At 46.9% G+C, this 23,712-nt stretch overlaps 1 protein-coding gene and 2 long non-coding RNA genes across 5 annotated transcripts in view; 1 reads left to right on the forward strand and 2 right to left on the reverse strand.

The window, feature by feature from the left end:
* Nucleotides 1-4,330: 4,330 nt before the first annotated feature.
* The window catches only part of LOC122367848, a 33,197-nt gene continuing 13,815 nt past the window's right edge, over nt 4,331-23,712 (reverse strand). Inside the window, exons 5-10 of the mRNA XM_043341305.1 lie at nt 21,046-21,250; nt 10,274-10,380; nt 9,439-9,552; nt 7,292-7,426; nt 5,567-5,785; nt 4,331-4,429 (exon numbers count right to left, since the gene is read on the reverse strand). Coding sequence (XP_043197240.1) covers nt 4,331-4,429; nt 5,567-5,785; nt 7,292-7,426; nt 9,439-9,552; nt 10,274-10,380; nt 21,046-21,250 — 879 coding nt within the window. The remainder of the gene's footprint in view (nt 4,430-5,566; nt 5,786-7,291; nt 7,427-9,438; nt 9,553-10,273; nt 10,381-21,045; nt 21,251-23,712) is intronic.
* LOC122367853 lies at nt 11,717-16,045 on the forward strand. 2 transcript variants are annotated; one of them, XR_006254128.1, is made up of 3 exons: nt 11,717-12,150; nt 14,464-14,604; nt 15,132-16,045. It is a non-coding gene; the product is annotated as an uncharacterized LOC122367853 (long non-coding RNA). The 2 variants fall into 2 exon arrangements; XR_006254129.1 differs by lacking the exon at nt 11,717-12,150 and adding an exon at nt 13,768-13,856.
* On the reverse strand, nt 16,296-18,286 carry LOC122367852. 2 transcript variants are annotated; one of them, XR_006254126.1, is made up of 3 exons: nt 18,249-18,286; nt 17,919-17,992; nt 16,296-17,355 (listed from the first exon to the last, which is right to left on the reverse strand). It is a non-coding gene; the product is annotated as an uncharacterized LOC122367852 (long non-coding RNA). The 2 variants fall into 2 exon arrangements; XR_006254127.1 differs by lacking the exon at nt 18,249-18,286 and adding an exon at nt 18,117-18,234.

Consider the following 23,712-nt stretch of genomic DNA (forward strand, 5'->3'; position numbering starts at 1 on the left):
TGGAAAATGTGGACGGATGATAACCCGGTCAGTGCTGACCAGGCGACAATCGAACAGCTCCCGTGCGAGCGCTGCGTTGTCTAAGGCAGGATAATAACCCGGTCCGTTCTGACCGGACGACAATCAAACAGCTCCCGTTCGAGCGCTGCATTGTCTTAAGGCAGGATAATATCCCGGTCCGTTCTGACCGGGCGACAATCAAACAGCTCCCGTTCGAGCGCTGCAGTGTCTTAAGGCAGGAGAATAACCCGGTCCGTTCTGACCGGACGACAATCAAACAGCTCCCGTTCGAGCGCTGCATTGTCTTAAGGCAGGATCATAACCCGGTCCGTTCTGACCGGACGACAACAAACAGCTCCCGTTCGAGCGCTGCAGTGTCTTAAGGCAGGATAATAACCCGGTCCGTTCTGACCGGGCGACAATCGAACAGCTCCCGTTCGAGCGCTGCAGTGTCTTAAGGCAGGATAATAACCCGGTCCGTTCTGACCGGGCGACAATCAAACAGCTCCCGTTCGAGCGCTGCATTGTCTTAAGGCAGGATCATAACCCAGTCCGTTCTGACCGGACGACAATCAAACAGCTCCCGTTCGAGCGCTGCAGTGTCTTATGGCAGGATCATAACCCGGTCCGTTCTGACCGGACGACAACAAACAGCTCCCGTTCGAGCGCTACAGTGTCTTAAGGCAGGATAATAACCCGGTCCGTTCTGACCGGGCGACAAACAGCTCCCGTTCGAGCGCTGCAGTGTCTTAAGGCAGGATCATAACCCGGTCCGTTCTGACCGGGCGACAATCAAGCAGCTCCCGTTCGAGCGCTGCAGTGTCTTAAGGCAGGATCATAACCCGGTCCGTTCTGACCGGGCGACAATCAAACAGCTCCCGTTCGAGCGCTGCAGTGTCTTAAGGCAGGATAATAACTCGGCCGCGAGTTGGCCAGACGACGAGGATGTGGAATCAGTTCAGGTGCTTCGGGGTCAGCCTGGTCACTCCCGCGCTCTCCGAAATTAGTGTAGCTGGGCCCGTCCCTTACGCGGTACCGCCCAAATACTGAGCCAATCACTGACGGCCGTGCCGGCTGACTCCGCCCATGTTAAGCGAGAGTGGACCCTACCTATCCTTGTACATTCGGAAGAGAACGCGAACAGACATAGATTTTAATGTACTTACGATAACTTACAAAAAAAAAAAAACACGCTAAATCGAGGTAACTGTGACTCATCATTATCAAGTTTAAAAATAACACCGAGGCAAATATCTATTCCACTCTCATTATTACGAGTTAGAGCTTTAACGACGGTCACTAGTACAACAACGACTCGGCGTGATACTGCGTGCGTTTTCCCAGTGTTTGTGTTCCGCGAAGAAACGGCAGGCTCACGGGTGAGAGTAGTGTGAAGGGTGATGTTTCGCTTGGTTTTTCAAGTATCGACGGCCAAAACGCTCTCGCTGGGTCTGCTCGTTCACCATTCCCTCCCTAATATCCCCAACAGATATGAGTACTTTTCCAAGATATATTCAATCAAACAAGAAGATATGAAACTCGCAATACAAAAGCAAATGATTCAAAAAAAAGGAACGGAAAAAACTAAATCGACCGGTAACCTAACAAGCTATTCACACAGTTTTGGGGCGGAGCGAGCCCCCAAAGCGGCTACAAAATCTTTCCTGCACTCAAAACGCATTGACCCCTTGTATCGGATGAAACCGCTTAGGCTTAAATTCTAGCCCTCCCCAACTAACTGGAAAAACGGAGTAGGCACACTTCAGATGCCAGGTGCATAATTGATGCCCCCCCCCCCGAAAAAAGGGTAATCCTGAAGCGCAAATTCACTGCCCACATATCCTGCCGGGCCTGAGAAGCCGGGCGGGCTCACCTCGCTCGCGAAAAGAAAAGAAAACATTTGACCCAACGTATTTACAATCTCGGATCGACGTATAGTTCGTCGAACATCGCCATTATCGCGCCACGGTATGATCTAGACCGGGTGGGCGATGTTGACTAAATAAACGTACTCCCTCCCCCGACCGGTGAATGTCTACTAAGGGTTGGACCATACCCGGGGTGGCACCCGCACAAACGGAACAACCAGCAGATATCGTAATAGCAACTGGCGGCTAGGGGTGGATATGAGGCGTGGTTACATGGTGAAAGGGGATGCGTTCTGATGTGTCCGCTTCAAACTCACTTGCAACCGATGGTCGCCGATGAGGCTGCTGCGAGGCGTAGCGTTGACTGGATCACGGCTGCCGTGGTGACGCCCGGAGGAGCACTGTTTGCGAGTGACGTCCGGAGGAGCAGTGAGAGGAGTGACGTCCGGAGTAACAGTGAGAGCGAGCGCCGTCTCTCCTCCCCTTTTTTATGCTTTCCGTCCTTTCTCTCGACCTTTCACCTTTCACCGACGCCATTTTGCTGGTTTTTCGTGATTTCGAGGGGCCTTGTGCTCGAATATTCTGTTCTCGGCGAATTTCCTTCCCTTGGTTCTGTCTTTAGTTATACAATTTTCTTGTTTCATTTCACGAAAGTTGCAATTGCAAATCCTTTTCTGGAGGCGTTTGTTTGGTTTTGTAGGCGGATGACCTGACAGTATTGCTGTAGCTGTGGTCTTCCCCTTCTTTATCGGGTTTTTCTTGTGCTGTAATCCGTTAATTTTACTTCAGCTCGGGTTGATTTTAAATTTGTCTTCACTTCTCATCTTTGCTTGTTTTGGGCTTCTCTTCAGAAACCGCTCCAGATTCCTGATGAGAAAATTGCTGTTCTTTCGTGTCTCGGCATGGCGACATCCAATATTTGCCTCATCTTCAATTTGACGCATAGTCAAGCTCCCTGGATGTTCATCTCTCACAGATGTTTTATCTTTGCTGGTTTAACGGAAAACTGTTAGCGTGGCTATTCGTTCCGGCTTCTGAAGTGGATGATTTCGAGAAGTCCGGAATGCGGCCACTCGCTGGGTTTTACGTTCATCTTCTGGTAACTTGATCCATTCGGTAAACAGCAGGTCCTTCCAAATTTACAAGTGACATGTTGCAGCTCTGGGGTTGGGCGATTTTCTGCAGCGCAACGATTTCATCTCTAGTTGACACTTCATTGGAAGTATATGCCCATTTATCCGTGTTGATATAACGGGCCCTTCTGAATTTGTTTCAGCTGTGTAAAAAAGATATGTTCCACGTTCATCTTCTGGTGACCTGACCCGTTCTGGTAACTTGATCCATTCGGTAAACAGCAGGTCCTTCCAAATTTACAAGTGACATGTTGCAGCTCTGGGGTTGGGCGATTTTCTGCAGCGCAACGATTTCATCTCTAGTTGACACTTCATTGGAAGTATATGCCCATTTATCCGTGTTGATATAACGGGCCCTTCTGAATTTGTTTCAGCTGTGTAAAAAAGATATGTTCCACGTTCATCTTCTGGTGACCTGACCCGCTCTTTAAATTCGGCGGATCCTTCCAATGTGCAATTAACCGGTTCCCTTTTTGCGGGTTGAGTGAAATTCTGCAGCGTCTTGGTTTCATTTCCGGTTAACTTTTCTTCAGATTTGGTGAGCTTTTTGTGCGAGGACTCAATTGCAGCGAATTCCTTCTCTGTTGATTTAGCTGTTTTGAGCTACACGGGCGATTTCTCTTCTTTTAGTGGTTCTTGATTGTGAATTCGCTATTTTGCATGTAATTTACTAAGCCGCTCATCAACTCAGACAATTTGGTTCCGTTCATACTACCGCTCTTCCGCTGATGTTTTGCGTATTTTCTGTGTACTGCCGAGCCGGTATCATGAAACATCTTTTTTTTTTCAGTCTGTTTGCCGGCGGTCGTGCAGCCGGGTCAACTGTACATTGGGTCAACTGTACATTCATCTGTTCTTCCTTGCCGGTTGTCTTTCTTCCGTTGAGTTAATAAGCATCCTGAACCAGAGAATAGTATACCGTTCTCATTTAGCTTCGGAGCTTTGGTTTGCAGCACCGACAATTTCCCTGCATTGCTTTATGTCTTGCAATGATCCCTGTCTCCTCCTGATGGCTTTTTTCTATGCAAGGGTTGGATTTGATTGTGGGTTGTCGGGTATCTACGGATTCGCCTTCGAATGGTGGTTTCAGTCGTGCAATTGTCGTTGTTGATTTGGCCCGCTGACTGCTGTTGCAACGTGTTTGTTGCTCACTCATCCCTTGTTTTTCCATTTGGCATACCACCTGCTTTCTTAATGACTGAAGCCGGAGAAGGGCCGCTCTAATTGTTGGCGTCGCCTTTCTAGTACGTGATTACTGGAAGCTCAAACTGATCCGCATCTGCTACTGGGAGCATCCTGAATGGCCGTTAGTCTGGTCATAGACACTCGTCACAGTCGTTTCTGCCGCGCCGATCGCCTCCAATCTGTCGGCGGCGGCGTGTGTGCCTGCTCCATTTCTGCGCCCTTGGGGCGGAATGCTTCTCCGTTCTGCACGTAGCGTGGGAGAGTGAAGGGATGATTCAGGATAGGAACACCTGTCGCTGGGGACCCTCTGGGCCAGTGAAGTCCAGACTGGGTTCAACATTTTTATACATAGTCCGGTGGAAAAAATGTAATCTCATTACACTATCATGGAACATGTTGTTCGACGATGTACAGGGGTCAAGGTCAGGGTCAAGGTCAACCTAGGTCATCCAAGGTAATTGCGTTTTAGGCAAGCTGAATTTACTTTTTGTGAAGTTTTTTGCCTGCATTTTTGGTAAAAGTTTCTCAGATCATGATTTCATGTAATATGGACACAAAAACAATCGGTGCACACATCAGTACCTATACACACAGACACACACAGACATACAAACACATATAACTGACCTTGACCTAACTTGACCTGAAATGACCTCAGCAGCAAAAATCTGGTCGGGTAGTGTGACAAAGAGGTTCTAGCTGGCTTGGCACCAGAAAACGGCATCGTCATCGGTATATGATAAGCAGCGCACTTGATATCCAACGGTGACCCAAAACAGCAACATTTTTTAGTTTGACCTGACCGGGAAGGTCAATGACTGACCTGAGAAGGTAAAATCGGGTGTCATTGGATTCGTCTCTTCCCAAAGAATCTTTTTGGTCTTTACCGCTAAGCTCTATCTCCAACAGGAACGAAACGGCGCGGGGGGGGGGGTGGCAACCACCCCCCCCCCATGTGCGTTCTAGGATGGGAAAATGGCATGTGCGGGCAAGGGTTAAGCGTAATCAGGTAAAAGTGTGCAAGAAACACCCATAAACACGAAGGTCACCTTATTTACAATCAATGCAAATGCCGTAGCTGTGTTCTCATTGCTCGGATTTACACTGAACTGTGAATGCGAGGCAACTGTAAGCATCACTTTATTTCACAGGCGCTCATACTAAACTGAATAGATTGCTGTTCTACATTCCCACCTTAAATCATTAAAATAAACGAAACCAGCTGCTTCAAATTTGGCTGCTACGCCTCAGCAATATTGCCTACATATGTATGAGTGTCACAAAAGCTACGTTCGCAGTACCGTATCGTACCAGAAAACCGGTACCGTAAATACCTGTCATATACGCAGTACCGCCGCAGTACACACAGACGAGACCTACCAGCCAGGCCGAGTCAGGCCGTGTCTCCAGCACGTGAAGCTGCAGCCCGCGGCCGGCCGGCGCGGAGCGGCGCAGCGTGGGCTCTCTCCTGTCCACCGGGTCGGGGCATACGTCCACCTCTATCCACTCCGAGCCGGCGTCCACGGTCACTGCGCAGGCGCAGAAGGAGTGTCCGACCCGGCCGCCGCATCGTGTGGCTACAGTGCTGACAGTCACCTGCTAAAACAGGGTCCACGGGATGGAACATGACCGCAGGAATTCCAGGGTTCCATCAGGATAATATCGTCAATCTGTCAAAGAACCCTGACGTGACGCGTCAGATAACGCCACGGTACACCAAATGACAGCGCGTGACGCCGGTCATGCTTATTTAATCACGAAACCGTCACGCTACGAGATGCAAGTGTGAGGTTTCACCATATTCTGAAACACGAGGGTTTTCATTCAGCTACTCAGCTATTCTGAAGCAAGTCGTTCATGTATATATGCTACCTACATATTTGCAAAATATGGGCATTCAAACCTATACATACTCTTTTTTATGTACCCTTTTGAATGACATACTTATTCATAATTCTCCTAGCATAATTACTTTCCGAGATATAACGATTCATTATCGTCTCGTTTTTTTTTTAACCCGCGCACCGACGGGGGTCTGCGCCAACTTCGCACCGACGGGGGGGGGGGGGGGGCGGATGACCGCCCCCCCTGAGATCTCGAGAACGAAGCAAGATAGCGACAAGTGGTAAACGGCATCGGATACGCACGGTCAAGATCTACAATTTTTACCAAGGTCATTTTCAGGTCAGGTCAAAGATGACGTCACAGGGGTCGAAAAAGTCAAAATGGCGGCGCTGGATATGGAGAGAGTTTTTCTCAAATAACTTTCGAATTAGTCAAGATAGGAACAAACTAAGGGCAGCATCGTGATCCTCTCGTCAATCCGCATCGAATGATATATGTTGACCTCGAAAGGTCAAGGTCAAAGGTTGACCTCAGGTCACGTGACCTCGAGGTCATCATGTATATCATTCGATGCGTCTTGACGAGCTGAACACAATGAGACCATCCACGCGTCTGTATCTTGTTCCTGTACGGAGTTATTGGCCAAAAACCTTTGGTGACCTTTGATGACGTCACATGACCTCACAGCTGCCCAACAGCAAAACAGACCTCAAGGTAGTGAAGGTTGATCGTATATGAAGTCATGTATGGTATATGGGGCCATTCCGACCCGTTTTAGTGGTAAAAACAGGGAGTTGATTTTTCCCCCATTGACTTATAATGGGGAGGTCGCGAAATTGACCTGACCTTAGGTCACCGATATCAAAATTCCGAGATATACAAATTGTAGCTACTAATGACCTAATAACATCCTGCGACTTTCAAAGGCCTCCGACATCTACTGTAGCTCTGGCACGGTGACAAAGTTGCAAAAAAGTGACTTGAGGCTGGGTCATTCAAAGTGACCTGGTGACCTGACCTTGAAAGGTAGGAGGTTCAAACTTGCACACCATGTGTAAAATTAATGAGGGAATAGTCATACCAAATTTCGCGGCGCTACGCGCCGCGGTTTTCCCGCTATTCGCGAAAAACCTCAGGGGGGGGGGCGGATATCCGCCCCCCCCCCGTCGGTGCGCGGGTTAACACCCTTACTCCACCTCCCAGCTGAATTATCCATTTATCCTTACATTCGATCAACATTCCCCCGCTCGAGTTACACACCGCTCGCCCCCCGTCGGTGCGGCCGGCCAGCAGAACGTGTTGCCCGGCGCGTCTCAGAGTCCGCAGTCGTGCGTCGGAGCCGACGACGTGTCTACCGTCGATCAGTTGGCAGATGAGCGGGGTCGACGGCCTCACCTGAGGATCAGTAACGAAGCTGGTTACGGTCCGAGAACGATCGGAGATGGGGCCAGTGTCTCACGTCTCGATTTCTTTGTTCGTCATTATCAGCAGCGGGCAGCAGATCCGGCTCGGTCTTTGAAGATGAATGGTCGACAAATCGAACCTGAGGATCGCTTTTTACCTGATAGCTGTATTATAACTAGAAGACAAACGGATGCCTTGGAACGGGATTTCTTTGAACAAGTCTACCAACATGAACTTATGACTGCCGGTGGCCATTGTATAGGTACCACGTCAAGGAACACTAAAAATACTCAAGCTCTGCATTTTATTTGGTATGCAATAAACCAAAACTGAAATAAGAAACAAAAGTAAACGAAAGAACAAAAGCCTACAAAGGTGTTAAAATAAACATCTTCATTGCGTTGGTTCATCATCATTTTCATTGTCACTGTCGTAAAAATCAGCCATATCAGCGATTCGTTTCACTTTAATAGTGCGAACAGTGTCACATCTCTCAGTCACCAGGAGTTTGGATTACCTCCAGCTTTCGAGCCACGCTGAGTGGAATCTCACAAAAGCCCAGGAGCCACCAATATTGCACCCGGTATGGTTTATTGGTCGCACCAGCGGCATTGCTGGCCTGTCGTGCGGGCGCTTTGTCACAATGTCTCGGCGGCGGCAGAACATCGTTTGTAACTCGGCACCGCCCAGCGCCGGGAAAGGCCCTCAGTGTGACGGCCAGTGTTCCCAGAAACCTCTGTCACCTCGTCTGACGGACAGACGCCATATTGTCGCTGATTGGGTACCCGATCCGGGCCGGATCTGCTGGCGGTCAGCGCTGAGAGAGGGCCGAGACGGCCGGCCGTGCTCCTCAAACCCGATCTCCGCCAAAGGGTCAGCGGACAGTGTTCGGCTCCAATCGTCCGCTGATGAGATTTTGATCGAAACGTCCGCAGCCGCGGCCGGAAATTAAACTGTGACTTTGTTCAGCACGTGCTGAAGGGAGCGGAGTGGGGCCAAGGATGGTTTCATTAATTATTTGCCATCCGCGGTCTTTGGACAAGGCGGAAATGTGAAAGACATATGGCTCTTCCTCAGACATTGAAACTGTCATTGAGGATTATAACATTCCATATTTTTTTTGTGACAAGGTTATTCCAAAGACGATAAAGAACTTTGTCTGGGATAGGTGATAGGTACCTATATAATAAATGTTGTGCATACGGAAAATAGACAGCATGAAATCTATCAGTGCCAGTGCAATGACAAATTAAATAATAAGTCGTAATAAGCATTGGTGCAACCATTCTGGTATAACACCAACCCACCACATACCCAACCGTGGCTGTGTAGCCCGGGCAATAACATACCGAGTGCCAATATACCGCACACGCTCGTAACGGGCTGCATCTCGGTAATGGTGCCGGGGAAGTAATGAACAGACCAGGCATAGCACATCCATCTTGTGCACCGCAAGGCGTGGCGTGGTCCTGCGATTACAAATCCTGGTGTTACTATGGTGTTGTTAGTGTTTCACATATTTTTGTTTTTTTCTTTGTGTAGAAGGGTACAAGTACCTATTATTAGGTATGGTTGTAAGACGCATGTGACAGCCAGAATCCGTTCGGTCTATATGAGAGCAATAGCCGACCACCGACTGTCACTGTCCCAGTATGGGGAGACACCGCGCGCTACCGGTGAATCCAGGGATTGTCCGTAAAGACGGGGTCCTGATCCACGGGATTTGCCTGTAGATGGTAACCGTGATAAACTCTCAGCGCCTGCCGCCCACAGGAGGTTCATACATCCATATTGTGCCAGTCAATGGTCCTACAAAGTGGCCCGGGTGAAGTTTACAGCGGCGTACTATTTGATGCTCTGAATTATTACTGCGACGTACTGACAAATGATTTACTGCATCAACAATGTTAAACGTACCCCCAGTGGCATGACAATGATTCGCCCTGAATCTTCCTATCAGGACCAGTGTAAGTGAAGTCTACAGCCACAAATATCACCCTTACCGTCAGTGCGATGACCGGTGGCTGGTACTCGGCCCATTCCGGCCCCAGATCTGCCCGGTTCTCCAGTATCACCCGCAGCTCGGCAGTGATCGGCCGCGGTGGACCATCGTGAGGCTGTCGAGAAGAGCGGCCTGTGAGGTCATTGGGTAGACGAACCCCCGAACGTACCCGACGGACGGATAGACCCGCTTCTCTGCTAGAGCTTGGACGGAACTCTTTTAACAAGAAGATTTCCCCTGTTTAGGACAGGTGGAAGTTGGAACTCTGTCTTGGACAAATAGACCATTTCTCGGACAAATCGACCCCATATCGGTAAGCTGGACAGTTACAGGTGCAGCACTAGGATACCTACATACTGGTGGCCATGGTTCGTGACGGTGGTCAATAAATTATGTCGAAATGGCGAGCACTAAATACAGCAACTCTAAGCTGAGTGACTTTCATAGCTCAATCGTGTCTGCTCGACGTGAATAATCGCCCTACTGGTGGTCCAAATTTCCACACAGGGAATTCATTAATGCACGATTGTTAACCATTTATTCAAATTCGATGCGCCGGCTGCGCTAAACGACGGCACGGTTGGTCAGGGTAACAGGTGAAGCCGATGACAGGCCCGTGGTACATCGCGTCAGACGCCTGCCAACCAGCCTGACATGTCATGCGCCTGTCAACTTGTCTGTCACATGAAACGCCAATCAAGTTGCCTATCATGTCGCCTCTCGTCAGTCATTAGTCACCACCATGCGACTGTCAACTCTTATCTTTTAAAAGACGCGCAGTGACATCTCTAACTCGAACTCATTAGTGCGTCCCATTTACAACCGTTATAACTTACCGCTCTGCTGATTGTTGCCGTGACGATCTCAGGCCAGCAAATGCCTCCCGGACAGTTGAAAGATACCACACACTTGTCGAGAAGTAATAACTGGGTTCCGGCTGTCCCTGTGAATGAGAAATGGAAATGGTTATATCTTGCTGCACATATTGCACCATTGCTCTAGCTTCAGACGCAGAAGCCAAAAGAATAGTCCTTCCCGGTATCTCTAATCCCTTAACCCTATTCCTGGCGGGCTCCGCCGGGACAAGAAACTGGCGGGGGGGGGGGCCGATTCGGCCCCCCCCCCCGAGATCTCGAGAACGAAGCAAGATAGCGACAAGCGGTAAACGGCATCGGATACGCACGGCCAAGATCTACAATTTTTACAAAGGTCATTTTCAGGTCAGGTCAAAGATGACGTCACAGGGGTCGAAAAAGTCAAAATGGCGGCACTAGATATGGAGAGAGTTTTTCTCGTATAACTTTCGAATTAGTCAAGATAGGAACAAACTAAGGGCATCATCGTGATCCTCTCGTCAATCCGCATCGAATGATATATATGTTGACCTCGAAAGGTCAAGGTCAAAGGTTGACCTCAGGTCACGTGACCTCGAGGTCATCATGTATATCATTCGATGCGTCTTGACGAGCTGAACACAATGAGACCATCCACGCGTCTGTATCTTGTTCCTGTACGGAGTTATTGGCCAAAAACCTTTGGTGACCTTTGATGACGTCACATGACCTCACAGCTGCCCAACAGCAAAACAGACCTCAAGGTAGTGAAGGTTGATCGTATATGAAGTCATGTATGGTATATGGGGCCATTCCGACCCGTTTTAGTGGTAAAAACAGGGAGTTGATTTTTCCCCCATTGACTTATAATGGGGAGGTCGCGAAATTGACCTGACCTTAGGTCACCGATATCAAAATTCTGAGATATACAAATTGCACATACTGGTACCCTAACTAAATCCTGAAGAGAAGAAATTGATCGGTCAAAAACTCTAGCTCTGGCGTGATTGCAAACTTTTCTGAGGTAGCGTCACCAAACCGCCTCTGGTGACCTGACCTGAGGTCAGATCAACTCAAAATTTTCAGACATGTTGCGTAGAAGCCTTTTAGGAAAAGTCAGAAAATTTGAGCTTCCTAGCTCAACGCGTTTGGGAGATATAACCAAAAAACCTCAGGGGGGGCTCCTGAGGCCCCCCCGCCAGGAATAGGGTTAACCCGCGCCCTGCGGCCGATTTCATAAAGGTTTGGTAGTAATTTACAACTAGGTGCATTTCTCACCCCTCAAAACTACAACCACACTGAGGGAGCGGTTTCATAAAGCTCGGAGGGCATAAATTTCGGCAGTTGTAGTTTTCTGCTTGCTTTGATTGCATTTTACTACCAACAGAACTTTAATAAATATTTCAATTCTGTGAATTATCAAAGTATTAATATAAAATGACTTAATTGTTTTAATTCATCAATAATAAAATTAAATATGATGTTTAAAACAATAACCAAAAGGTAATCAGACAAAAATTTATTTGCTATTCTCGCATTAGGAATTGTAAACAAAAACAATCGTCCAAGGCCATAGAGAAACTACTGCATTCATTTCGGCCGGCTGAATTAGGTTCAGGATATTGATATATAAATCCCTTTTGTACATTGATTGCTTGGGTGTTCATTTGTTTCTGATATATATGTTTCAGTGTTTGATTTATGTTTTATGTGTCCAAACGATGAGAGCGTCGCAGTGAAACAATACCTAAGCTGCCCAAGGTTTGGCCTTGGTTGAGTTTCAGTTTGGTTAGAAGGCAGAAGGCATAGCGCCTCAGGCCTCTGCCCTCTCCTTAGTTGCAAAAACGATTGCGACGACTGCTAGTGCTGACTACTGAAATGTGAGTATTACATCACTTGCCTCACACAGCTTTTGCTAATTGACGATGTGGGTATACACTATACTGGGTAATCCACAGCAACTGGTGTCAGTGTTCATCAGTAGGTGGAACTATGGTCATGAGTACCCAAATATAGGAACGTTCCCATTTTTGGGAACGGAGTTCCCAAATATGGGAACGGGCGTTCCCATTTATGGGAACGGAAGGTAATTTTTCGGCCGTTCGCCCACTAAAACTCATTAGTGCATCACGTCTCAAAAAAGTGCACGCTAATTTAAGTATCTACTAAGTCTCTATAAAATTATCTTTAATCTGACCGTTGCACAAGGAAATTGACCGTCGAATGATATTTTTAATGATTTTTTGAAATGACGGAATGGTGAAAACATGGGTTATACTACATTTAACTTGCAATTTTAAGGAAAATGAAGCGTTTTTTACATTTTGAGGTCAAGTATAATAATTTTCGCCTGGTTATGAAGTTTCATACTAGCGACACCAGATGCTGACATATGCAAGCGAACACGCGGACAGTCCGGGGGTAATATTGGTGACATTTGGTGTCGGGGCGCACGACCGCATGGAACGTCAGTGATTTTACCGAACTACTGTTGTAAACTCAGTTTCAGTGGTTTAAAATTATTCAGCTGTATTTTATCATCCCAGAAAGATATATTTTTTTTTGATGCTAGCTGTTTAGAGTTGTTTTATAAGGAGCGTCATGAGCGTGGTTTTTGTCTTCCGTGTTTCTAAGCGTGATCGTTTTGGGGGAATTTCTCTTATATAGGTCGCTCTGTGTGGCTTATTTATAGTTTTTATGCTGATTTCGATCATTCCTCGTGCCCATCCTACCAGGCCTTTTGCCACTTACACTCATCAAGAAAGGAAAAAACTAGATTTTCATTGGGACTAGGTGTTTTGAGGGTGTAACATATTCAGCGTTCCCATTTTTGGATACTTCCTTGTGCTCGTCAACTATCGGTGATAAACAGACAGATGCTTGACATGTCTCCACCCTCGGCGCGGACGGTGGATATAGGTATGGAAGACCTTGTTGAACATCGCTGAGCGTTGTGAATTACGTATCCTGCAGAGGGGGGCGTGCCCGCTGCGAGATCGACGGGAATAAAAGCGCATAAGACCGGGCGAAACATGCGACGGTCTTGCCGGAAAGGTCATCTGATGATTGTTGCGTTAACAATAATTTGCGGCGTTGGACGTGATGCTTGTTAATGAAAAGAGCCCCTGAAAGGCGTCGGTGAAATCGTTCCCAATTTTGGGTACGCCGTTCCCATAATAAGGAACGCTTGCAGCGCCAGTGTACGAGAGCGTTCCCAAATTTGGGCTCGCGGCCCGGATGATGGACTGCTTTAGAAATAGGGGAACGATTTGAAACTACGATGGGCCTTACAATATCAAACTCTTTCCCAACAATATTGAGACAAATATCAGGCGGTTCACGATCGTTTTATATTTTTTGGACGTCATTTAACGGTTCTTTTTCTTGTTTTAAATAATGCCTACATGGCGTTCCCATATTTGGGTTTATCGTTCCCAAACATGGGAACGAAAATGCGTTCCCGAAAATGGGTACGCTTGACCATAGTTCCGCCTACTGTCATGTGTTACTGTTACGACATAGTTGATGCAGCAATGCAAAGTATCTATGTACCATGAATTAACAACTCAATCAATCTTCTGCCAAGGTCAGGGTGGCAACATGAATGGTTTTGAGTATAAGGATGATGAAACTATTTCAGGCTATGTCAATACAAAAGTGGACTAAAAAGTGTTTGTCATTCTGATTCCATAAAAGCATTTACAATGACTCATTGGTAATTTGAATTGCTGTGTCTTTTACTCTTTTGTCAAAATCCCCATGAATATGTCTATTGACAAAGTACACTGTAGTCTGAACAGGTATTTTGCTTGTAGTAAGTACGGATACTGCTCAGGTGCTGTCACCCGTTTGTGCAAAAAGTCTCCAGACTTGTCAGTTCTTGAGATATTTACACAAAATTTACTTAAAAAGTCATCAAATAGTCTAACAGAACAAAACATGCCTTATCTAACCTGACCCAACTTTACCTTATGGCTTATAACCTACAACCTACCACCTACCAACCTACCACCCAGCAACCTACAAACCTACAACCTACTGCAACTTTTGGTGAAATTTGTATAAATATCTTCAGAACTGGCGAGTCTGGTGACTTCACAAACAGGTGGCAGCACCGGAGCCACTTGCTAAGCTATAAGATTGCCAACAGCCAAAGTAAGGTTGTTATTAATATCCTTAATCCTATTTTCCAGCTGCTGAAAGGAAGACTGGAGGGCCTTTAGCAGCAGCAGCAGTGGAGCTTGGAAGGCTGCCTTGAGGCTGCCTGGCTGGCCTCTACAACAGAGACGAAGTTTAGAAGTAATTTGTCAACAATGTTGTCCATGCTGCAAGAGGTGAGACCATGTACCTGTACTTTATTACCTAGGGTAGGTATGGTAGCCAGTTTCCCATAATTTGTTGATATGGGAGGGAACATGCAAACATTTAAATAAAATCTTTTTGCAGTAATCTCTGGCTTTTGAGAGCAAGTTTCCACTTCCAATTTTACCAAGGAAAACATTTGCATGTCTAGTCATTAGTTGTATGGCTGTATTACAGTGATGTATTGGGGAAGAAGTTAACAAAACTTGATAGCATTGTTAGTGCATTCAAAGATCTAGTACCGTTTGTCATTAGATTGTAGGTTGGTACATTTGTTGACATGAAGCTAACAAATTAAACAGGCTGGCATTTTAAGCAGACTGTAACAGTCTTACTGCCATAATTGATTACAGGCACCGGTTGTTTTCAGTCAAACTCAAGTTTTGAGGCAAACATTTCACATTTTTTTATTGTGTTTCAGTTGTGCTAATTGTGTTCCAGCTTATAAGGTCTTCAGAATGCAATTAAATGTAATGCATGTAATGCACGCATGTTGCAGGTGGCTGACGAGCACCAACCAGCGTGTGCAGCAGCCGTTCCGTTGTAAACGGTGCGCTGACCGCGGAGCCGGGGGTTGTCGACCGCCGGCTGGCACTCACCACCGTCCACCCCAAGCTGGCCATCATAGACTGGCTCGAGAACACCAGCACGCTGAACCAGTTCATCAGCTCGACGTGCCCCGACTTCGAGCAGCAGTGCGCCGAGACGCGCGAGCTGTTCACTGGGAGCAGATGAAGCGACATGGGACTCAGAGCGGCGCCACTGACGTGCAGCTGCAGCTGATCGGAATCGACAGGACACGTGTTCGCGGCTCGGCCACCACTCATCAGCCTGCTGCTCCTGCCGTTCCGTCTGACGGCGCCGATGACCGGGCTGGCGGCGTCTCTCGACGCGTCCGGCCACACCCGGCTGCAGGCGCTGCGCTCGTCGCTTTGGGTTGTAAATGCCGTCGAGCAGTGAGGGTTGCCTCGCTGAGTCGTGTGGGCGCTCCTCACTGTAGAGGTCGCTGTGAGCGCTGTGCTCCTCTTCGACCAGAGGATAGGTGGCGGTAGCGGTCGGTACGCAGCCAGCAGCGTACTGACACGTCATAGACCGATTGAAGGTCTTCAGTGCGTTATGAATATGGCGCGGGTAGCTCGATTCCGGCGGCGGCGTGACACAGTGACCCCGTGACCTCTAGCCGTGTCGGTCCGTGTGCGCGGCCCATTCGCCCCCGACTTGGGTTGTCGATGGCGGCTGCCGGCGCCCTTAAAATCGTACGTGTTTTAGACAAAAAGGGAAGACTTTAGTGATAGTGATGTTATAAGGTATAATTTATTTTTCTAATGATTTTATTGCGTGCTTTGGCTGAGTGTCTTGATTTAAGTTCGTTTGCTTTCAAATTTACGATAATACAACAGCACAGGGTCAAAAGGCGGTTAAGACGTAGAACAGTTGCTGTTACATTGGGCTTTGTACGCGAGCCGGCCGGCCGAGTGATTACTGCGCGCGCGCGCGCCGTATAAGAGATACTGATTCGGAGATACTGATTTCCAAGATCGTCGAGCGCCAAGTTCTGCGATGGCAATATCTCCTGAATATAGTGAACACTGAACACAGCGGCAGATGACAACGCCTTGACAATTGTTTTCGTCGTAATACGTGCTACTCAAAGAATGCCACGAAGGTGTGTCGTTGCTTTATTTGCTAGTCCGCACATCTGAGATCGTTTGAGACAAGTGTTTGAAGTTTAACCGGAATCGCTCTGATAGCTACGATGCAATTCCAACAGCTGTTATTCTACTAATGATAAGGTAATTATGCTATTGCTGGCCATGAATTATGAATAAATCACAAATTTTGTAAAAGCAAGGATTGTTTCCGACCGGACCAAAGCACACATTTTCAGAAATTTTGGCGGGTGGGGTAGGAAAGGGACGCAGCCGGCCGCTGACCGCACGTTCAGGTGCGTCGTGGTGTCGCTGATGAAGTACACCGTGCATATGTTTATCACCAAGAAATTCATGCATTGTGATGTAAAATAAACAATGAAACAATTCCAAACGTAACCACCCAGACAGACGCCGATCCGCCCCCAACATGGCAACACGCTAATAATTTCCTCGAAACTCGCTGAAGACGACTCGCCAACCATTCTGAGCAGTATATGCCCCGCTGCGGAGGCGAATCGTTCACTCGCCCAGTCGGGGACGCAGTCGGCCCCATCACACAGTGTCAGACACTGAAACGGTTTAATATAGGCGGTTTTGCACAGTCTGGTCCAACTATTATGGGACGCGCTTGCCGCGGGCGCCGCAGTGCTGGCACACGTGCAGCGGAGCCGCGTGTCCGTCCACGTACTCGCTGGCGCCGATCTGCTCGATCAGCGACAGTATCCGCTGGGCGGCCTGCTAGCTCGCCACCTCGGCCAGGGCGAGCGGACCGCTCAGCTCGGTCGGGGCGGCAGCTTCTCGTGCTCGGCAGAGTCCACAGCGCCGCCGCCCATGAACTGCTGCAGCCGTGCGCGCAGCTCCTTCTGCTCTCTAATGACGTCCTCATGGGCGGCCGCGGTCCCGGTGACTGGATGCGGCTGGAGAGGTTCAGAGATGCGAGCGGAGGCCACACCAGCGCTCCGGGTTCCAACACGGAACCGGCAGCGGACGGCACGGCCGTTGTGTGATGAGCCAGGACGGCTTCTCCTGATGTGCCCTCTGCATCAGCTGGCTGGTCACAGCTGGCGCGCTCTGTGGGACACGGACACCGTGTTACAGTTAGACGATCCACTAACGTGTTATCATGGGACAAAAAGGGAGGTGTAAGATGCAATGCTCTGTGGCGTGCTCTATTGGAAGAGCGGGAAAAGTGTAAGATGCTGCTATGGGACATGGAAGCAGGGTTAAGAGAAGAAAATCTGCCCGAGCTACCACATGCAGATTTTCTTCTCAAGATGCAGGGCTGGAAAATGATCAAAATCACTTCATGTCATATTAACAGTTGGCCGCATGTGAGACACCTGTTACAGTGACAGCGGAAGTTGGTGAGGCAAAAAGATGTCAAAACTACAATATCTGACTGTTACCTACATAGAAAAAAAGCTACACTATCCATTTTTTCAATACCTACAAAATAATGATAGGAATACAATGACACTTAGAAGCTGCTCATTGCAAATGACGTTGATTTGAAAAGCAACAATGACCTACCTACCTCCAACTTACTAACCTACTACAAACTATCAACCTACAACCCATTCAGACAAACCTTTTGTATACTAATACCAGAAGCATCTTTGGGTATAGTAACTCACCTTGGTTGGAAGACCTTCAATTGATGTAGGTATGCACTCGCAATACTGACAACTTTGACTTGAGACCAGTGAACCTGTTGACGATGACGGGCAAAATGATTAATATAGGTACATATGTAGTTGTAGCTGACAATTGACATATCAATATTACACATCACTTGTGGCAAAAAGCATTATCACACTCATTTTATATGTTACCATGTTGAAGAAAGAACACTCAAGTGGTTCCCTGCAAACTGTCAATCTCAAATCAAAATCTTATCAACTCCTACAACAGCAAATATTTGCCAACAATACATTTTTACGGTCTACAAACAAAGTATTACTTACTGCCTTGTGCCTTCAAAGCTCCTGATTCTTGGTCAAATCAAGGCCATCTATAGAAGGTACAGTCACTCCCCCGCCGACCAATCAGAGACAGATCCTGAGTGACGTCACCCCTGATGCTCGCAAGGGGTACTCCATTCCTTTGTAACGTAAAAATGAGTAACTTCATTTGAAGATTATTGATGGCACTCTACACATACCGCTCAGCCGTTGTCGTCAATGGAAAGCCCAACTAATTTTACAGCGACAAAAAAGAGCAGCAATATGCTAAGAAATGGCCGGTTTTGAAGATATAGACGATTTAAAAACCCTCTGCAGCAGCAGGAAAGCAGCATAAAAACGCTTCGAGCTTATATTTTTACTATGGATAATTCATTTTTCAGTAAGTTTTTAGATATGGTATAGATTAAAGTTACAACTTAATTGAAATATTTTCATTAATTGAAACTTTATTTCAAAATAATATTTTCAAAAATGGCAGCTGTTGGCCAGTAGCTTGGGAGCGATTGTGGCGCATCGCGCCATTAATTGTCCTGAGGCCCCCTTATGATGTCATCAAAAGTGGAGTGACATGGGCCTGGGTCAAATAGTTATTTCAAAATAAATAGGTAGAAAATTCGATTCACTTCCACACTTCAATGTTCAAGACAACTGTTGATGTCAAAGTTTGGTCAAATTTATGCAGCTCAGAGCAACGCAGAATTTTGTGGGATATCAAGAACATGAAAAATTACTTGAGTGTAAAATGCATCGTTTTATGAAACCGATCTGCTGCATTTCTCTCCAAGAACAGCTGTTGGGCATAAAAGTCGACGTAGTAGAATTTCGGTCGCAAAATACAACCCCGTTATCTTTATGAAACCGCTAGGGCATAAAATCCGGCAAAAACGGGTGGGAAATTGCGCCGGATGTATTTTACTACCTTTTATGAAATCGGCCGCTGGTGGGGTCTGTTTATAACGCGACCTGGTGGGGGGGGGGGCTATTTTTTGCCCCCCTCGTATCTCCGAAACTACTGGACGGATCCGAAAAATTCAAACGGCGTTCGAAAGGCCTGTCAAATTTGTCGAAGGAAACCAAATTTTATTGACCTCGGGGTCACCGATGACGTCACAGGTCAGGTCAAAGATGAAATGTTTCACCGTTCACGGGTCTTCTAGGGAATGCGCTATAACACCGAGGAAAACGCATTTTGTCGGGAATCAGCGATAGGGCGTCAGTTGCCTAGTAGATATGATGCTGTTAGAGGTCACTGGTCATACCAGGTCAGGTCACAGGTCAGGTCACCAAAGGTCACCAAGGGTCACCACATGAACCCAACTTTACTAAGGTTATGCGATGCATGTTTTATGGCCAGTTTTTCATTTCCAACTCAATAATGTTGGTTATAAGACCATCAGGTACGGTTTAGGTCACTTTCTGGTGGAGGTCAGGTCAAGGTCAGGTCAAAAAAGGTCAAATTTCAAAGTTGATATTTTTGCATAAAATGGGTATTGATTCGATGCAGCTCGTCACGGGGAGTCTAATGGTGGTCTTTGTTTTGCGCTACAAGGTCTAGAATTGCTGAAAATTGAGTTTGAAAATTTGACGTCATCAATTTTGAACAGTTTTTTCGCTATAACTTGGCCAAAAAAAGAGGTATCGATCTCAAATTTGGTATGTAGATAGAAGGCGGCAAGGACTATCACATATATTCCGGTTTTTTCGAAATTCAAAAAACTTTTTGGATTTTTTGGCTATTATATTCAAAAAATCTATTTTTTATTTTTGGGGGTCAAAATCAAAAAATTTCAAAAATCCGAGATAGCAGTTTTGTAGCCCTGTCCATTCTACAGCTTTTATGTCTGTATCATTTTTCTGTATTTGCAAAGTTATAGGCCTGACAGCTCTTCCCGCGAAACCCTTTTTTGGGTCGAAAACGGCAGAACATGACGTCACTCTGACGTCATTTCCGGCCAACCTATCATAGCCTTTGGAAAAATTTTTGGTCACAATGTGTAAAATTAATGTCCGGGAGGGTACTGAAAGTTTGGTGGCGATCGGCGCAGTGGTTCTGGAGATATATCGAAAAGTCTGGAGGGGGGCAAAAAATAGCCCCCCCCACCAGGTCGCGGGTTAACCGAAGGACTTGGAAAGGTACGATGGTTTGTGATTCTGTTGCCACGGTATTTACTCAATGTGACCCTTATACCGAGATGAACCTTCAAGCTCCATATGGAAAGCACATGTACTTGAAAAGGGTGAGCACAAAAGTGTGTCGCACTTGAAAATTAAATGGACCATATTTGCACCAGCAGTACACATAAAAATATGCTCATTATCCAGTCTTTAGCCGCCGATATTACCTTTTGAATTACGGCAGATGACTTTTGGACGAGATTCCGCTACATATATCTTTCACTGATCATCTCGGATATCAAATAGCAGCTATGAATGAGCGCGATCATCGTGAATGCGCCATTGCCCTCACGTCCCCACACTAATGACCCATTTTCTGTTCCAGACATCGAGGAGGCTCGCCCTGATTGCCAATCTCAGCAGAGTGCCGGCACTGAAAGACGCTGTCATAGTTCTCACTTCTCATCCCGTCAATGGCCATCGTTTGTTCCTCACGAGCTCCAGCGTTTTTATTGCTGATTATCTTTGAAGACTTTTTAAAGTATTCAGCAAAGTCCTGCTTTCTCTCAAGAAAACAGAGTGCCTGTATGCCTACAATAGATGTAACAATGGTTTGTGATGGCTTTCAATTCAGCACGGGCTAAAACCGACAGTTTATCTTACATCCAGTCCGTGACCTCACCTTGCAGTGGTTGGAGTCTCAGCAGCAGCCGACAGTTCCGCCTCGGTCGACAGGTCACGGGCGCGGAGACGGTCAGTGTGAGGTCGGTCCGGCCGTCCCGCGTCTGCCGACTGCTCCAGGTCACCCCCAGGCGAGTGGGGGGAGAGCGCAGGGGACGGGGAGGGGGGTGTCTGACGGCCAGCGCTGGACGGACCTCACAAATCACCTGCGAAACAAGCAAAACATATTACTTGCGGGAAAAGGTGGTTCTGCATCGCTTTTTAAATTATCTACTTTATAACAATCAAGGCAGTCGATGAATATTGCTCGGCACAAAAAAAAAATGATGATAAACATCAGCCAGCCCGATACCTATTTGCCAATGATATTCAAGTATCATTCAGTGCTATCGTTCGGCGCATAAACGATGTTAACTCATGTGGCTTAAGTTCCGCCTGCAACTGGGGACTGGTATGGCCGCTTCACCCTCCGACAGAAACCGCGTCAGCTCAGCGGCGGCTCTAGCGGATGGTCCATTTCCGTTTCCGGTCCGGGGAATCGCCAGCTCACCTGCGCCGGCTTCCAGACACTGTGCACTCCGATCCTGCGAGCTGGATCATTTATTTTTCCCTCAAATCTCCTCTCGCAGCTGCGCGGCCAATCACACCGCGGAAACTCAAAGCTGAGCTGTGCGACCATCCATAAATACTGGATCGGGGATCTGTTCGCGACATGTGCTGCCAGCTCGCTGAAGTTTACCGAGTGTTCGGCAAAGTTCGTGCTAGACGGGAATCTTTCAACAAATTTACATCTCGAAGAGACTGTTTTGCGATGAAAACAGGAGACTGTTGAAGTTTAGTGAGAGTATTTGCCATCGTTCACCAAGAGTTTAGATGTTCAGTTTTTTTGTCATGCTCTTCATCACACACTATTCAAAATTGCATGCTATGAACCTTAGGTATAAGACAATACTTGTATAGGATTCGTAGAGAATTAGACCAAAAACGTTGACCATCTTACTTAACCCTCGCCCGTAAACGGTGTTTTGCCACCTTCGCCCATGCAGGGGGGGGGGGGGTGGTGCGACCCCCCCTGGCGTTTGAAAACTAAGCGTCGTAGAGCTTAGCGGAAAAGACCAACGGATCGCTCTCAACGAGATCTCGCGATTGGTGGTATATTTTTTGGTCCTAGGTCAACATTTGACCTACTTATGACCGGTCAAAGGTCAAATTTTCGGAAAAATCTAACTTTTTCAGAGTTCCGCGCCGATTGCGGCAAAACGGTAAGGGATATCGACTTGAAACCTTCACTATCGTGATCCTTGATCAATTCTCTATCGTTTGGTGTGTATTTCGATGTCATAACTCTAAAAATGATGCGTTGGGAGCATCGGAAGTCTGCAAGGTCATTTGTGCATTGGGTCACGTCAGGCGTGTGACGTCACTGACCTGACCCTGACCCAAAATGAACTACAAGAAACAACTGACGATGCCTGAAATGGATAGCAAATTCGAATTCAGGGCATCAAAATACCCCGAAAAGGCATACAAGTGCAAGAAGTCATTACAGGTCAACCGAGGTCACTGACCTTACCTTGACCCTTAGTGACCTTCAAAATGTCAACGGACATTGTGCCAATGTCAAATCAGCCAGTTGTGATTCTAAAACAATCCATCAGTGCGTCAGGTCAGTCGGCATTTATACCAATGTGAAGCAATCTCCAATTTAGCGTAAATCTGGCCGGAGGTTGTTCCCTTTATGACCTCATAACTCCGTAACCTGACATGACCTTGACAAAAAAAATTACCAAAAGTTGCGCAAAGGATGCCCCAAGGGGTACTGAAAATTTGAGCAGGCTATCTGAAACGGTTCGGCGTGTAGCTAAGAAAAACCTCAGGGGGGGTTGCACCACCCCCCCCCCCTACATGGGCGAGGGTTAACCTTCAATTGGGCGTGCATTGCACTAAGGCAAGCTTTGTATAGTTCGTTTTTCTTAAGTTTGCCCCTCACTGTAAACGTCTTTTTGAACACAGCACGAGAATTACCAGCTGAATTACTGAGAAAACTGGTTAGCGCACATTGTATTGTAGATATGAATAATATTTTCAAAAATAAGTTTTGAACACCGACGATTTAACGTTATGTTGAGCGCCGTGCAATTTATTTATTAGTTCAGACATAATTCCTGAGAAGTAGTCTATCCCTGTGGGGCTGTAGGTATTGGCAAATACGAGCTAAGAGTCTGTGAAATAGCAAACAAATTTGATGAAATTGATCGTCTGTGAAATCTGGTCAAATCAATGTGCGCCAACCAGTTTTCTCAGTAATTCAGCTAGCAATTCTCGTGCTATGTTCAAAAAGACGTTTACAGTGAGGGGCAAACTTAAGAAAAACGAACTATAATACGAAGTGATCAAATGGATAAGGCATGGAGTTCTCTGTCATGGAGGAATGCCCCGCCATTGTTTTCTTCTTAATTAAAATAACAAGCAAGATCTTTCATAAAACACATCAATCGTGCTACTATCGTGCAAATATCGTGCCTGCTTTCAGTGCTTTCAAATCTTCAAGGCGCCATCACACTAATAATTTTACATTACCACCAGACAAAGTCGAAACCGTTTTGACAAATTTGACAAATTTTCTGGAACACATTGCACTGAATCCTTTTAGGAGCACTCGGACGCA

The sequence above is a fragment of the Amphibalanus amphitrite genome, unplaced genomic scaffold, assembly GCF_019059575.1.
Source record: "Amphibalanus amphitrite isolate SeventyFive unplaced genomic scaffold, NRLGWU_Aamphi_draft 000900F_arrow, whole genome shotgun sequence".
NCBI lineage: Eukaryota > Metazoa > Arthropoda > Thecostraca > Balanomorpha > Balanidae > Amphibalanus > Amphibalanus amphitrite.